At 35.1% G+C, this 16,449-nt stretch overlaps 2 protein-coding genes and 1 non-coding gene across 7 annotated transcripts; all 3 read left to right on the forward strand.

The window, feature by feature from the left end:
* Positions 1-331: 331 nt before the first annotated feature.
* On the forward strand, positions 332-16,126 carry LOC119980448. 5 transcript variants are annotated; one of them, XR_005463882.1, is made up of 6 exons: positions 3,584-3,890; positions 3,983-4,662; positions 4,825-5,381; positions 5,455-5,699; positions 5,766-5,969; positions 16,086-16,126. XR_005463882.1 is itself a non-coding variant. In XM_038823175.1 (5 exons), the coding sequence occupies exons 3-5, from the start codon at positions 4,832-4,834 to the stop codon at positions 5,835-5,837; spliced, it is 867 nt and encodes a 288-aa protein (XP_038679103.1). In that variant the 5' UTR covers positions 332-539; positions 3,983-4,662; positions 4,825-4,831; the 3' UTR covers positions 5,838-6,122. The 5 variants fall into 5 exon arrangements, 4 of the variants coding, with proteins under 4 accessions (XP_038679103.1, XP_038679094.1, XP_038679076.1 ...); XM_038823175.1 differs by lacking the exons at positions 3,584-3,890; positions 16,086-16,126 and adding an exon at positions 332-539 and having other exon boundaries at positions 5,766-6,122; XM_038823154.1 differs by lacking the exon at positions 16,086-16,126 and having other exon boundaries at positions 5,766-6,122.
* On the forward strand, positions 6,872-8,362 carry LOC119980476. The gene is made up of 4 exons (XM_038823183.1): positions 6,872-7,167; positions 7,244-7,345; positions 7,431-7,838; positions 8,150-8,362. Exons 3-4 carry the CDS (start codon positions 7,581-7,583, stop codon positions 8,213-8,215), a joined length of 324 nt encoding a protein of 107 aa, XP_038679111.1. The 5' UTR covers positions 6,872-7,167; positions 7,244-7,345; positions 7,431-7,580; the 3' UTR covers positions 8,216-8,362.
* On the forward strand, positions 9,805-9,910 carry LOC119983945. Its single transcript, XR_005464803.1, has one exon. It is a non-coding gene; the product is annotated as a small nucleolar RNA R71 (small nucleolar RNA).
* Positions 16,127-16,449: the final 323 nt, after the last annotated feature.

Below are 16,449 nucleotides of genomic sequence, written 5' to 3' on the forward strand. Positions count from 1 at the left end.
AAAAAAAAGAACCGGATAAAAACTTAAAAAATTGAATATATCTTTCCTTATATAAATAATTGATTTTAATCTTATGTATGTATTGTATGGAGTGTATTTTTTACTATTATACTTAATAAAGTATTTTCTAATATGAAATTTAATAATAATTATTTAATTGTCTTTTTACGGTTTGTATTTATGGTAATATTTAATATATTACTTATTAAATTAAATCAAATTTATATATTCTGATTATATATATACAATATATTTATCTTGTTAATTTCATAAAAAAAACTAATACAACGATGCCGTTTCCTTCGGTCTCCAAAGTCAAAAAAGCGTAATACCAAAAATTTCAATCCCTAGCTCTTCCCTCTCTTCTCTCTTCTCCACCTCAATCTCACTTCTAAACCTAAGTCTATCTTTTCTTGAGGATGCGAGGATGATGCGAGAACGTCCGATAAGCTAGCTGTGGTCTAAACCTAAGTCAATCTCAACCTAAGGCTCTCTTCTCCGCTGGTGACCCTCTTCTGCGCTGCCGTCGACTTCCAATGGTAGGTTATTGTCTCTTTTGATTTCTCAACTTCGGTTCACTTGGTTAGGCTTCTCCTCTTATTGCTTGATTTGGGGCTTTTTGTGGTCTATTTTCGGTATCATTTTGCTGTGATTTTGCTTGCTTTTGGTTGTCCCTACTTTGATTTGCTTTCATATCATGATCAATCGACATCAAATAGAGACAAGAGAATAATTTAAGATGATATTCTCTGTGACCGATTGCAATATACTTTGATTTGCTTTCTCATCATGATCAATCGACAAAAGTATGCAATATACTTTGATTTGCTTTCGCATCTTCTTCCTCATGCTCTCCATGATCTCACAAGATTTCAATAAATACCACAATATTCTGATTATATATATGCAATATTCTGATTATATATCGTACCACAACAATTAACTCTCCATGATTGTGGGTGCGTTTAATAAAGTAATTATATCATTGAATATAAATCCAAAACAATAATGTTTTTTGCTGTGATTTTGCTTGCTCATCATAAACTTTCCCCTTTGAATTGCTTCAATATATTGTTGTGAATGATATCAAAATTATCCTAAGAGTTATGTTTTTCTTGATTTTGGTATGACATTGCTTTAGATGTTTGTAAGATTATTTTCATGCAAATTTTCCTTTGTGTATATCATTTAAAATTGTCTGTTACTACTATGTTTTATGTTCCAGTTTTTTGAGTGCATCACATATGGATAAGATTGGATACATTGTGATAGAACTGGGACTTTATACACAGAAGGGATGGTAAACTTCCTTGATTTTGCATTTGCTAACACATAACAAGGAGGAAAGATTTTGTGTACTTGTGTGAATTGTCACAATTGTGAGTGGGGAAGTCGGGATGTGGTATATACTCATATGATCATTAAAGGGATTGACCAGTCATATACCAATTGGTATTTTCATGGGGAGGGTGTCTCATCCTCTAATGATGAGTTTCATTATACGAATGATGACTTGCCACATATCCGTGATGGTATAGAGGGGTTATTGTATGATGCGCATCCCTATATTTTTGAACACCTCGAGGATGAAGAAGATGCCAACAATGATGAGCATAGAGAATGGGTTGATATTGATGTGGAGAAGTTATCTCAGTTATTGGAAGATTGTAAACAAGATCTCTTTTCAGGAGCTCCAGTTAGCAAACTTAATTTCATTGTTCGATTATTCCTAGCAAAGTGCCTCCATGGAATGACCGCTGCATGTTTCACAACAATTTTAGAGATTCTAAGATTTTCAGTCCCACAATTAAAGACAATTCCAAAAAGTTTTAATGAGACTAGAAGCATGATGCGGGGGTTAGGTCTTGGATACAAGAAAATTGATGCTTGTAAAAATGATTGTATGTTGTTTTGGAAAGAACATGCAAATGCTGATTTTTGTAGTAAATGTGATGCTTCTAGATGGGTCACAGATGAGGACATGGGTTCAGAGAAGGGGAAAAGTGTTTGTTAAATTGGTTTATCATCTAAAGATGTTTCATTCCATACCAAGAAACGGATTCCAGAAAAAATATTGCGTCATTTTCCTATAAAATCAAGGCTTCAGCGTCTTTTTATGTGTTCAAAAGTTTCTGCATCTATGAGTTGGCATGAAAATGATCGTACAGAAGATGGTAAATTGAGGCATCCAGCAGACTCGGAAGCTTGGAGAGTTTTAGATTCTTTTGACCCAAGTTTTGCTAGCGACCCTCGCAATGTAAGACTTGGTTTATCCAGTGATGGTTTCAATCCATTTAGAACAATGAGTATTCAGTATAGTATGTGGCCTGTAGTTCTTATGTCATATAATTTACCTCCATGGATGTGTATGAAGCCTCCCAATTTTATAATGGCTCTTCTTATTCCTGGAAAAGAGTCTCCAGGTAACGACATTGATGTTTATTTGCAGCCAGTAATAGAGGAGTTGAAAGAACTTTGGGATTTTGGGGTAAAGACCTACGATGCCTCAAAGCGTGAGTATTTCCAGATGCGTGCTGCTTTATTCTGGACAATAAATGATTTTCCTGCATATGCCATGTTATCGGGGTGGAGTACAAAAGGGAGTTTAGCATGTCCTGTTTGTTGTTATGACACCAAATCTATCTACCTGCGCAATAGTCGAAAGTTTTGTTATCTAGGACACCGCAAGTTCCTACATTTGAATCATAAATGGCGTCATGATAAAAAGTCATTCTATGACGGAAAGGAATTGGGTGCTACCCCACCTCTTTTATCTGGGTCTAATGTTTTTGAGCATGTGAAGGACATAGAAAATAAGTTTTGGAAGACTCAGTCAAAGAAAAGAGACAAAGATAGTAGTCCATGGAAGAAAAAAAACATATTCTTTGAGTTACCATATTGGAAATTCAATATATTAAACCATAACCTCGATGTGATGCATATTGAGAAAAATGTATGTGATAAGGTACTTGGAACACTATTAGATATGCAAGGAAAATCAAAAGATCATTTGAAAGGCCGCCTTGATTTAGAAGACATTGGGGTTAGACATGAACTTCATGCAAGAGTAGGTGAATCCAATAAAATATATTTGCCTCCTGCAATATTCTCTATGGGATCAAAGGAGAAAGACAATTTCTGTAAGGTGCTAAAAGGAGTTAGACTTCCAGATGGGTATGCATCAAACATTTCTCGATGCGTGCAAATCAAGGGACATAAAGTATCTGGACTTAAGAGTCATGATTTTCATTTCATTTTGCATTATTTGCTTCAACTGGCTGTACGAAGATCCTTGCCTACTAATATTACAGAGCCATTGATTAAACTAGGGGACTTTTTCAGAGGTCTTTGCGCGAAGGTCATTGACTTGGATGAAATTGATAAGTTAGAAGGAGAAATTGCTGAAACGCTTTGTAGACTGGAAATGATTTTTCCTCCATCTTTTTTTGATATTATGATGCACTTACCAATTCATCTAGCGCATGAGGTTAGGCTTGGTGGACCGGTTCAAAATATTAAATCTTTTACGTATTAAGTTATTGGTTCCAAGTATTCTAACTTTAGTTTGTAACTCTTCATAGGTATCTTGGTGTTCTAAAATCATATGTTCAAAATAGAAGTCGACCAGAAGGTTCTATTGTAGAGGGTTACATAGCTGAAGAGTGTTTGACGTTTTGCTCTAGGTATCTTCACGAGAGTGTTGATACACGATTTACTAGAGTATCGAGAAATTCTGACAATGTTGGTACTGAAGTACAAGGCCCAACTATTATAACACGGGATGGTCGACCACTAGGGAATGGTGAAATGTTTGCGCTAACTGAGATCACTTGGGTTCAAGCACATAGATATGTGTTGTTTAACACTGATGAGATTAGTTCATATATTGAGTAAGCTTCTATTCTAAGTCCTACTAGTTTTGGCTACTATTTTAACACTAATTTACAGTTACTCACCTATAGTATATGTTCTTTATATGTAGAGAACATCGTGAGATAATGAAAAATCAACGATATCCTAAAAAGTCAAGACAGTGGGCTACTGAACATGACCACAGCAAAGAATTTCATTAGTGGTTTGCAGCACGGGTGCAAAATGAACAATTATCTGAAGGAATCAAATGGTTATCACGTGGCCCTAACTACGTTGCCAAAAGATTCAAAGGTTACATTATAAATCGTTTTAGGTTTCGTGTTCTTGAACGTGATGTGGGAAAGAGAACTCAGAATAGCGAGGTTGCAGTTACTGCTTCTACTTCAAGCTTTGCAAGCAACAAGGATCAAAATCCAATTACTGGTGATGTTACTTACTATGGAGTACTGAAGCAAATAATTGAGTTAGATTATTATGGACATCAAAGCTTTGTATTGTTTGACTGTGATTGGTTCCAATGGAGGAGAGATGAATTTCAGTTTCAAGTGGTTAAGTTTAAGAAATTGATTTACAAAAATGATCCTTTTGTGTTAGCATCCCAAGTGCATCAGGTTTTTTTATGTCCAAGATCCTATGGAGCATGATTGGTATAATGTTATCAAAGCAATACCAAGAGACAATTTTGACATGGATGGTGAGCTGAGTACCGATGACATGGAAATCAGATAATTGACGGATTGGAAGGACAATTTATAGTTGTTTTTTCTATAAGGCTTCAATGATATTTATGTAAGTTCAGAGTTTGTTCTGTGTTACTTTGTTTCAATTTTATGGTATTTCTTGTGTTGAAGTCTTGTAAGTTGCTTTATTTGAAAAATGATTTGTGCTATTTTTGTAACTATTTTATGCTACTTTTTATGCACTAATGTATTTTTTATTTTATTTATGCAGTTTTTAAATGGGAAAGGAGAAGAAAAACTCATCTAGAGTTACTAAGAAAGTAAGTCCTCAAGCCGGAAAACAAAAGGATGCAAGAGGATTTCCTTCTTGCAACCAGCAAGCTAGATCTGGAGAAAACTTGCAGATTGGAGGACGAGTAACTGGTTCTAGGGGAAGCTTAGAAGGTGGACAATCTAGTGGGTTTGGAGGAAACTTACAAGCTGAAAATCGAAGTGGTTCTAAAAGTAAATGTAAAGATGTACAACAAAAAACTAAGCGAGCAACATCGCATTCTCAGACTAAACTTGATTGTGTCCCTATATGGTTGCGACAACCACGAGAGATACAAACTGAAAGTCAAAGTGAAGAGAATTCAGATTCCAGTGATGGTGGTAGTGCTGATAATTCAAGTGGCATGGACGGGGATGAAGAATCTGATCTTGATCCAATGTATGCTATGGAGGAGGAGTTAGAGCAAGAAACTGATGGTGAACCTACTGACATGGAAGATGAACGTACTGATGGATTGGAAAATGAGCCAATAGTTCCTAACAATCTGGTTGGTCAAGGTAATATTTGCAATATGTTGCTTTATATGTTATCTTTTTACAAATATACTAACATAATTTTATCTTAGAAAAGGACCTAAGAAGAGGGTATACAGGAGAAAAACAAGGTGTTTGAATATAGTAGGTCGGGGTCTCAATGATCGGCCTACTATTATATTGAACGATAAAAATCAGCCCATTGGTCCAGAGAGTCATGTTGCATCATTGAGCTCATACATAGGAACATTGGCTAGGAATGCCCAGCTTGTTCCCCTTAGCCTCAAAAGTTGGAAGAAACTGCCTAAAAAAGAGAAGGATGACTTATGGAAACTGATTCAGGTTATATATTCATGATTTTTGTTTCTTCCAATTCAAATTTTCTTATACTAATATAAGATGATGCAGGAAAAATTCATCATTGATGAACTTGCAAAAAGATGGGTATTGGCCACCGTTGCATCTGCTTGGCGCTGCTAGAAAAGCCGATTGAAGAGAAAACATTTTAAGAAACACACTACAATATCTGCACACCTAAAAGATCGTCATGAGGCGGTACCCATTATCCAATGGAAAAAACCTGTGAAAAGATGGAGTTCAAAGAAGGCTGAGGTACATTTTCTGGTTTTGATGAATTTTTTTAATATTTTTAGTTACATTAAATGTGAGTTACGATTATTTGGAGATGAGTTTCTTTGGAAAAACTGTCCAATGAATCCTTTTAATGTCCTGTTTCTTTTATTAATGCTTAATGGACTCTGGTTGTATATTCATCCCAATTTTTGGTATAGGCTTGTGATGCAATATAATGCACGTTTTCATAAAAATTGTTTTCCCTTGAAACAATCAACATTTTTTCCTTCCTCAAACTGCGTGGGTACCTGGCAAAATGGCAATGCTTTTACTTCATTCGTACCATGCATTGTGTCTTGAAGTTCCTTTGTCTTCAATTATTCACTTCCCTTTTTCTTTTTTTTCCTTGTGTATGCTCTGCATTCCTTTTTTAGCTACTTTTTGATTCTTCACGAGAATGTCAGAAATCCTGTTGGTGACTAAAACGTGTATTTGAGTGGTTAATTTCTGTATTGTGGATGTGTTGTTTAGTGATGTTAGATTATACCTACAATTTTAGTTTCTTACATGACACTTTCAGCAGCCAATCTAAGGTAATTGTGATACACATCTAGGTTGAATTTGCTCTAATCAGTCAATTCATTCCTATGTTTTCTGTTTTAATTTTGATGCATGAAAGCAAGGTAGATGAATGAAATTCTTTGCAGCAGTGATCAGAGGCATCTAAGTTACTACAACATTACGGTAAACAATTTGCTTGATTCTTATCAAGCTATTAAGGATTGTCCTTTTCATCGATAAGTCAACATGTGGTTATATAATTACCTTTTCAAGGAAGGAGGGGATCAAACCTTTCACCTAGTGCAAGTGATAAGGAGCAGGCCACCACTAAGGCATAAGAGCTCCTCTCTTGGCATATAATTCATATCTACCATTGAATGATTATGGTTGCTCTTACTATGGTATTGGGAGATCTTTTAGTTCATTATTGAGGCTCTCTCTTTTCCTCTGATTTGCCCATAGTTTGACATCCCTACTTTCCATGGTTGACAGTATCTGGATTTTGGCACTACAAAAAGGATTCTAGGGATTTTTTTTTAATGTTTAAACTGAACTGGAGTTGTGAATACCAATTTACTTGCAGTTAAGAAGTGAGGCCAATACAAAGAATAGGATGGAGGCAAAGTATAGTCATACTATGGGATCAAAAAGTTTTGCTCGAGTGCGAGAAGAGGAGGTTGGTTTGAAGCATTCATATTAATTAGTTATATTATACATCTTAGCATGCTTATGCGAAATTTTGAATTTGCCAGAAGAGGAAAAGACAAAGTGAAGATGAACCATCCGAAGTAGATATGTTTATGTTGACTTGAAAGAGAAAGGAAGGGACATTAAAACTTGATGAAGATACAAGAGTGAGCAATATAGCATTAATTTTTTTATAAATTAGAAATAAGGAGATTTAAAAATAAGTTCACTTATTTTTTGTATTTTTTGCAGATTGAGCTTGAAAATTTATCCTCCCAATCAATTGACACCCCTGAGAGTAGCACTGGGAGGGAGAATTTCTTGAAGAAAGCGTTAAAAGATCATCCTGGTCGTGCGCCTCTTTATGGAAAAGGAGTTGCACCTTCAGATTTGAAGAAAAATATGACAAGTGCACAATCCTCTGAAAGCTTGGCTGCTGGACATAGAATGATAATGGAGCTTGAGGAAAGGTATCAGGCAATGATCACTGGTTTGAATACTTTCATTGCAAATATAGCAGCAGCAGCTTATCCCAATGTGGAACTACCTCCTGGATTGGTTCATTCTCCTATGACTAACAGCGGCTCACCTCAAGATGCTTCAAGTGCTCCTCGTGTCAACGTCCAACGATCTTTCACGGCTACAAATATCATGGATCAGGTAATTAAACACTTGTTATCTCAATTAATCATAATTTAGGAATGAAGACTATTCGAATGCTCTTATATAATGAGATTATTGTTTATCCAATATGGTATATCTTGCAATTCTAGTTTAGGGTGCACACACACACGCATATGTATGTAGAATCCCATTTATTCCTTGCCATTCTTAGTAATCAATCTGTATATATTTTTGGATTTAGGGTTCTTAATCTTGAGTTCAATAACTTATTTATAAATTTATTTTACCTGACAGCCCAATTTCTTAACAATCTATTTTATTTTTTATGATGTTAATTTTGTTTGTAGCACAATGAAGAGGGAAATGAAGTTGAGCAAGGAGATCATGATCAAGTTGGACAAGACAATATCTGAAAACTTGTTAGCTGATAAAGCTATTCCACTCCTTTAATTTTGTGAACTGCAATTCTTTGAATTTATGTTGTTGAATTATGCTTCTGACATTTTTAGTTATATGTATCCAACTGAGGATATGTATGCAAATTGGATCAGTTACTGTTGTCTGAGATAATATTAGTAACTTTATGTATTACTATTTCTTTATAGTCTTGTCTGATGTGCATTGATTTGAATGATGGGATGATTAATGTATGAAATGCATCACAGGAAAAAAAGAAAATCGTTTTACAATGGTTTCACAAACTATTACAAATAATGATTAGATCGCAACGGTTCCAAAACAGTTGCAAATTACCAACATAAACGTTGAGAATGTCCATGATTTTTAAAAACGTAAAATGTTGCCATTTAATTTACAACGTTGCGCATTTCATGATTTCGCAACAGTTATAAATTTCATTACTAATAGACTAAAGCAACGTTTCTATACATGTTGCCTAAAACAACTCTAACAACGTTTCTTAATCGTTGCATTTTCTGGCAACTGTTTGTTAACCGTTGCCAAATACCAAAACGCAACAGTTAAAAAACCGTTGCTTTATTTTTGTAATGGTTTATTAACCGTTACAAAAATACTAGCACACAACAATTATGAAACCCTTGCAAATTAATTAAAATATACAACAGTTTATAAACCGTCATCAAAATGCACTATCGTAACATTTTTTAATTGTTACCTAATAGAGTTAAAAACGTTGTCGATAGTATCATTTACAACGTGTTTTGTGACCGTTGCAAAAGACTTATGAAACCGTTGCCAAATCACTATTGCAATGCTCGATTTGACAACGGTCACTAAAACCGTTGTTAATCCATTATGCAACGGTTTAAGCATTTTGTGCAACGGTTTATAACCGTTGTAAAATGGGGCAGTTTCTTGTATTGAGTTTTATATCAAATTTGCTTGAGCTTGTAAGGCGACATTGATTTGTTCATGTAGTGCTCCATCTTGGTCATGAATTGGGAGGTTTGGGTTGCAATTGCATCTAAGCCTCCAGCTAGTTTTGAGAACATCTCATCAATGTCTCTTGTCTTCTCTTGGGCTTGCAAAAGTTGTGATTTTGAATATTTTGGGTGTTGTTCCAAGAGAAGTTGGGATGGTTTTTGAACCCTAGATTGTAAAAACTAGAATAAGGATCATTTCGTGGTCTATTGAAGTTGGTCCCTCCAATAGCATTAACTTGCTTCATAGGGTTGAAGGAGATGCAATTAGACATGCCCCATTTTGGTGCGCTCCACTACAATAATCACACTTGATGCTTAAAAATCCTTGAAGCACATTCAATCCTTGAGCGGAGTTCATTGTCCAAGCATCAATTTTCTTAACCAGAGGTAGCCATCAACTCACTATCTCTTTAATTGCCTTGCCTTTAAGGGAGCCTCTCCGTAGGCCAAGAATTGTCTGTCTTAGCAACCTTGTCAAATAAAATCCGGGCCTCCTCTTGAGATTTAGTCATAAATGAACCACCTGCGACTGCATCCAACATTTGCCTAGTAGGCGCACCAAACCGATATAGAAAGCTTGATACACCACCCACTCCGGGAGGCCATGATTGGGACAGCTCCTTATGAAAGCTTTTAATCTCTCCCATGCCTCATAGATAGATTCAAATTCAAGTTGAGCAAAAGTTATGATGTCATTCCTAATTTGAACCGCCTTGGAAGGAGGAAAGAATTTAATAAAAAATTGCTCTGAAAACTCCTCCCAAGTGCCAATAGAATTTGGAGGCAATAATATCAACCAAGTCTTGGCTTTGTCCCTCAAAGAGAAGGGAAATAATCTCAGCAAAATAGCATCCTGCGAAGCTCCATTGATAGCAAACGTAGCACAAATATGCAAGAAGGATGAAAGGTGCATATTTGGCTCTTCGTGAGGAAGACCATAGAAGACCACCGAATTGGAGATTATGTTTATGATCGCCGGCTTGATTTCAAAGTGTGTAACATTCATGGGGGATATCAGATATTAGAGGGAGTGGTATCCCAAGTAGGCCTAGCACACTCCTCCAAAGAGCAGGGGTCATTTTGCCTTGGAGGCCCATCCACCTCATTAGACCCGCTCCCAACATTACATTTCTATTGCCATTCAAGCCTCCGCCTCCAATGGGCTCTACACCATTCTTTATTTGCAAGTTGTCTCCCATGTCTTCAATGGGATTATTGTTGTGCTCCCGTCTAAGATTGCAATGGGTTCTCTCAATCTCCGGATCTAAGCGAGCTAAATCCAAGCTAAGAGCATGCCTTCCCAAACTCATACAAGATAAAGAATTTTCTGCAAGAAAGTAAAAAAACCAAGTTAGCACAATTAATAACTAAAATCAATACAAAATAAAATTGCCTCAATCCCCGACAACGGCGCCAAAAACTTGTTGGTGCAAATTCGCAAGTATACGAAATCGCGTAAGTAATAAAGAGATAGTAGAGTATCGTCCCACAGAGATTTTGACAATTTAATTCAATATCAATCAAAGCTACAATTATGCTAAAATGGAGAAGTGAATTGGTTTGGATTTAGTTTGTTCTAAACTAAAGCAAGTATTAAAAAGTGATTAACAACTAAATTAAGCGAGTAAGCAAGAATAGGGTACCTAATTTTCAGAATCCCTTATTCGATTCAACTTCTTTGACTGCTTAATCTCCTAAATAACTACCTCATTGTTGACAATTGATTTCCCTATCCTATCCGATGCTCCATTCCTAGTTACACCAAAAGTGTCTCTATCCCTAATCTCTGTATTCCTAACAATCGGGTTCAAGAGATAAATACCCATTAAGATTTGTGGATTAACCATGTAGCGATTACATCGGTCATGCCCCTATATTCCTATGGTCCATGCAACCTATGATGTCTATGGTAAGAAGCAAATCTTTGATATCTCCTTTCGGTCTCAATCTAGGCAATGAATCAATTGAATGATGGTCAAACTGTTGAGAGTGTATACTAAAAGCCCAGATTTTATGTATACATTAACTATTTGATTTTATGAATAAAATATTTAGTTGTATTTTCAATTGAGAATGATGAATGGCATATATGTCTATTATTTAATATAGTATATGAATTGGTATGTAGAGCTATATGCGTGCATACAGAAGATAAATTCATAGGTTCTTATTAATATGAGATTAGGTCACAACCTAGATAGAGTTGGACACACAATCGGTATAGTTGTGGTGCGATATTGTAGTCGGCTTATCTTAGTGACAGAAAGCGGGAATTGCTTTACCCTATCGTATTAGTACACTTTGTGTGTATTGACCAGACCAAATACAAATCAATTGTTCTAGTTGACTGTATGAACAATTGTACATTTGTATATTTGTTATTGAATTGTTTACGCTCCAAATTTATTGATGACTATTATTATGTGTGCATATGGTGTATGAGACTTCGATTTTACCAAAGGATGAGGTCTAAATTAAAGGCCAATAATTCCAATAAAGTTGGGTCACCACATTATATGTATGATGGAAGGTAGTTAGTCAATAGAATTCACGTCCCTATCGAGATTGTAAATACCCTCTTGAGGTGGCTTATAGGGTTTGGATTTGTGCCTAAGTCTTACAAGCGAATTTTAATTAATCTAGCACAAGCAAACAAGTTAAGCAGATTTGCTCAAGGATTATAGATATCGATTAAATATATGATGTCAGTGACATGTATTTAATTTATGGGTATTTGGTACTTACGTGAGGAGGCGAATTAAATAATTATAACTTGAGGGACTCAAATTGTAATTTGAGATAATATGGGGAGTTATTCAATATTAGTTTTTTTGTGGAAAATATTAATTTTCATATTTAAAAGTAAAACCTTGTATGATGGGTTTAGATTTTTAAATATGGTGTAGCCCATATATTATTTCCCTTGTAGGTCCGCTTCTTAGCCCAAATAAGAATTGAGTTGGACCAAATAAGTTATGAACTAAATAAGAGAGAACTGGGCTTGTTGTATTGCACAAGCTTATAACCGGCCCACTCTAGGAAACGGTAGAGTGGGGGTCGGTCAAAGGTATTATAAATACCAAGCTTGACTGGCCATACAAGATACAATACGTACAAGTGTGTGAAAAGTTCCTTCCAAGCTATTCTCTCATTTTAGTTCATTAATTTGGTGCTAATGATCTTTATTGTAGAGACCACTCTCCACATTAAGGATTGATTCTAGGGAATAAGGAGGAAGATTTGCAAGTAATAGAAGTCCGAATCTCATCTACAACACACTAGATTTGGAATCAAGTTTTCAAGGGTTACCATCAATAGATTGTTGAACTCTCCTTGTGGATCTTCATCTGGAAAATCCAAAAGGTATTTTTTTTAATCACATAACTAGGATTCTGCAAACTTGGGTTGATTAAATGTAGTTCTAAAATGATCATGAACATGTATGGAGTTTTAGAAAAGTTCCGTTGCATAAACAAAAATTTTGAAACCTAAAACTCTATTTTACAAACGTTTTTCTTACACAAACATCCAAAAACATTAAGCATACCCATAAACAATCAACAATAGATAGAAATCACGAGAAATAAAAACTAAGTTTATTGAATCATCAAAGTTAGGTTACATTAGATCCCTAGCAAGAGAATCTAGTCACTCATGGAGTCAAGATACATCATAATCGAATGAAAGTAAATCATAAAAACCAGGATAAAAGAGGAGGGAAGAAACCCCCTTCTTCTCCAAGCTTCAATGGCTTTCTCGTTGAGAGCTCCAAAACTCTAGCCTCCAAGATCAATCCAAGTGGGAGAGAATCTCTCTAAAACCCTAAAACTACCTTTTTATAGCTCCTTAAACCTCTATGTCGTTTCTCTAACAAGTTGGGCTCATTTTGGCTCAAACCCACTTAAATTCTGGATTTTTTCACGAAATTTGTTTTGTTGTGAATAGTAACTCAGATCGATCGGAAATAATTAAGATCGATCAGAAATGGCTTCTGCCTCCACGAATTCAAGGGCATATTGGTAGGTCCAATTGATCGGGGGTCCCTTCCGATTGATCAAAAATCGCTTTTGGAATCCAAATCTTCATTTTGCACTCTTTCCCTTCATTTCTTGCCTTGACACCTACAATATGCAAATATAGCTTTCTTAGGCAATATCAACTCTTAATCAACTCAAAATGGGATGAACTTATGTGTAAAAGATGCACAAATGAATGTATATATTTGGCACATCATAATGCAATAAAGGATAACTACAACAATTTTTGTTGTCTCGCGCAATGAATCCCAATTTTCAGAAAGAGATTCTAAAAATATTGCCATTTTCTACAGACAATTATTCTTTGTCAAACTAACAAGAAAATTGTAAATCTTCTCTTCTTATTCCACGTATAGGTTGAGATCGAAGATTTTTCATATGGTTTTACATTTTCGATAAGTAACCTCTTTGATTTAGGTATTTTTCTAGTTATGCAATTGCTTTTGTGTTGTTGCTTTTGTTTTCTGGATTTTGAAAATTCCCAGAACCTTATAAGGTGCACAAGAATAGGTTCTATTGGCGACTTTATTTTTCGTTAAGTCCTGGTTGCGAATTCCCAATTGCTCACTTAGTTGGTTCTTGCGCATTACTCGTTAACCTATCATATATTCAATACTTTGTTCTTTCTTGTTTGATTTTCTTGCGCATTACTCCTTAACCTATCACATATTCAGTACTTTGTTCTTTCTTGTTTGATTTGATTGTCTTTTTATGGAATTTTTTTTTCAACATGGATGGCTCTATTGGCACTTGTGATGATAGTCCTCCAATGATAGATGAAGAGCAAGAATAGATACCTAGGATTGGTATGGAGTTTGACACAATAGATTGTGCATTTTAGTTTTGGAAAGTTTATTAAAAAAAGATCAGTTTTGGTATTAGAAAAGAGTATAATAACAAGAACTGAAAAATTGAAGTTGTTAGTAAATTGCTTGTTTGTTGCAAGGAGGGTCACAAGAGAGGAAAGAAAGATGATGATAACATGATTCGCCACCGTTTGTCTATGAAAACCGATTGCAAAGTAAGGTTAAAAATAGTTTTAGATAAAGAGAGAGAAATATGTAGTGAATGAGTTTGTAGAGGAATATAATCATGAGTTACAACCTCCAAAAACTACTCACATGCTTAGGTCATATAGAGAGGTCGCTATGGCGCATACATTTGCAATTGCTTTGGCTTCCGAACCAGGGCTTACTCCTAAAGTAACACAAGAATTAATGAGCAAGGAAGTTGGTGGTAGGGCTAAGCTTGAGTTTGTTATTGAAGATCAGAAATCATACTTAAGATCTAGGAGGAAAGGAGATATTGCTCATAGGGAGCTTGGCAGCATTTTTACATATTTTGAGAAGAAAAATATAGGTGATCCTAAATTTTATTATGCTCTACAACTTAACAATGTTGACCAAATTACTAATATATTCTGGGCTGATACAAAAATGGTTGACGATTATGTTACTTTTGGTGATGTGGTAACATTTGATACAACTTTTGTTACAAATGAAAGGATAAGACCCTTGGGTGTATTCACTAGATATAATCATCGTAGACCGATAGTGATTTTCGTGGCTGCACTTTTGTATGATGAGATTGTTGAATCTTTCAAGTGCCTTTTTAGTACTTTTGTAAATGCACATGGTGCTAAAGAGCCTCGTTCATTCTTGACGGATCAAGACGTTGTTATGGCAAGTGCCTTAGAGAGTGAGTGGACACAAGTATGTCATGGATTGTGCACATGGCACATTAGACAACAAAATGCATTGAAACATCTTGGCTCTTACATGAGAAATAAGTCTCCATTTATGATGGATTTTAACAAGTGCATGTATGAATATGAAGACGAGAGGGAATATGAGGATAAATGAAGAAATTGCTTGAAGATTACAATTTAATGAAGAATAGTTGGTTGACTCGCATATATAAAAAGAAGGATAAATGGCCTAAGGCTTATATGAAAAATTCATTCACATTGAGCATTAGAAGCACACAAATGTCCGAAAGATTACTTGAAAAGCAATTTGAGCATTGGTGGATAGGGTGGTGGAACAGAAACGAAATAAGGAATTAGAGGCTGAGAAATGAGAGAAAAATGTAACTTCATTAGGTTTCTTCAAGTCTCCAATGCTAAAGCAAGCATAAAAAATGTATACTCCAAGATTTTTTCACCTCTTCAAAGAGGAATATGGTTGTGTTGATTCATTTATAGTGAAGGATGACATATAAGACACACATGTGTATATTGTTTCTCCACATTGGAAAAAGGAGAGAGAATATGAAGTATTTTGTGCCACTAACAATGACGTGATGCAATGTAGTTGCAAGAAGTTTGAAAGTGGGGGATGTTGTGTTGCCATATATTAAGAGTGTTTAGCCAACTTAATGTTACAAAAATTCTAGAGAAATATATTTGTAATAGACTTATGAGGGCTGTAAAGAGTGAGATTGTGTTAGATGAAAGAAAACCGAATGAAGAAGAATATGGCAAAGATTGGATTCGAAGAGTTCAATCACAACTCCTACGGTTAACATATCAAGTTTCAATGATCAAAGATTCACGTATTGAATGTAGTAAGAATCTTGAAGATTTCACAATGTGTAAGGAGTTGAAATTGACTAAGTGCTTAAGAATAAGGTTAGTAGTCGAATGAAAAATATCAAAGGATTGAAGAAGAAGGAAGGTCAAAAGGTAAAGAGAAGAATGAAACCACAATATGAGAAAAGTAAAAGAAAAGTTAAAAAAACCTTCTAATTCTAATATGGTAAGTTTTACGTTTATATACTTTTACTTTACGTAATTGCTTTAATCATGGTTGATATTTGAAGCTTTTTATTTCTTTAACTTGCAGGAGGATTGCTTGATTCCAAATATAACACAAAGTATTTATTTACAGGAACCAGGTTTTGACCTTAATTTGGCGTCAAGCATTGAAGTGGAATAAGGAAGTAATCTGTCACTTGTAGGAGGACTACATCACTTTGATAATTTCGTAGTTTGTTAATTTATGTGGTGTTCTTTGGACAGTGGTTGAGAAGAAATTGGGCAATGTTTATGTGAATTTGTTGGAATGAAATTGTTCTGTGGTGTTTATGTTAATTTTTATGGTGACTTGATGTCAATTTTTTTTTCATAAGATTGTGATCTACTAATAAAGGAGTGATTTTAGCAAATGGAGCATTCATTTTCAGATGAAAATGATCTTTTTTTTGGAG

The sequence above is a fragment of the Tripterygium wilfordii genome, chromosome 2, assembly GCF_013401445.1.
Source record: "Tripterygium wilfordii isolate XIE 37 chromosome 2, ASM1340144v1, whole genome shotgun sequence".
NCBI classification, from domain to species: Eukaryota; Viridiplantae; Streptophyta; class Magnoliopsida; order Celastrales; family Celastraceae; genus Tripterygium; species Tripterygium wilfordii.

Coding starts and splice junctions, on each gene's coding strand:
- LOC119980476 (XM_038823183.1), top strand. CDS start 7,581: ATGACAAGTGCACAATCCTCTGAAAGCTTGGCTGCTGGACATAGAATG. Junction 7,839..8,149: donor CTACAAATATCATGGATCAG/GTAATTAAACAC, acceptor TTTTGTTTGTAG/CACAATGAAGAGGGAAATGA.
- LOC119980448 (XM_038823148.1), top strand. CDS start 2,117: ATGTGTTCAAAAGTTTCTGCATCTATGAGTTGGCATGAAAATGATCGT.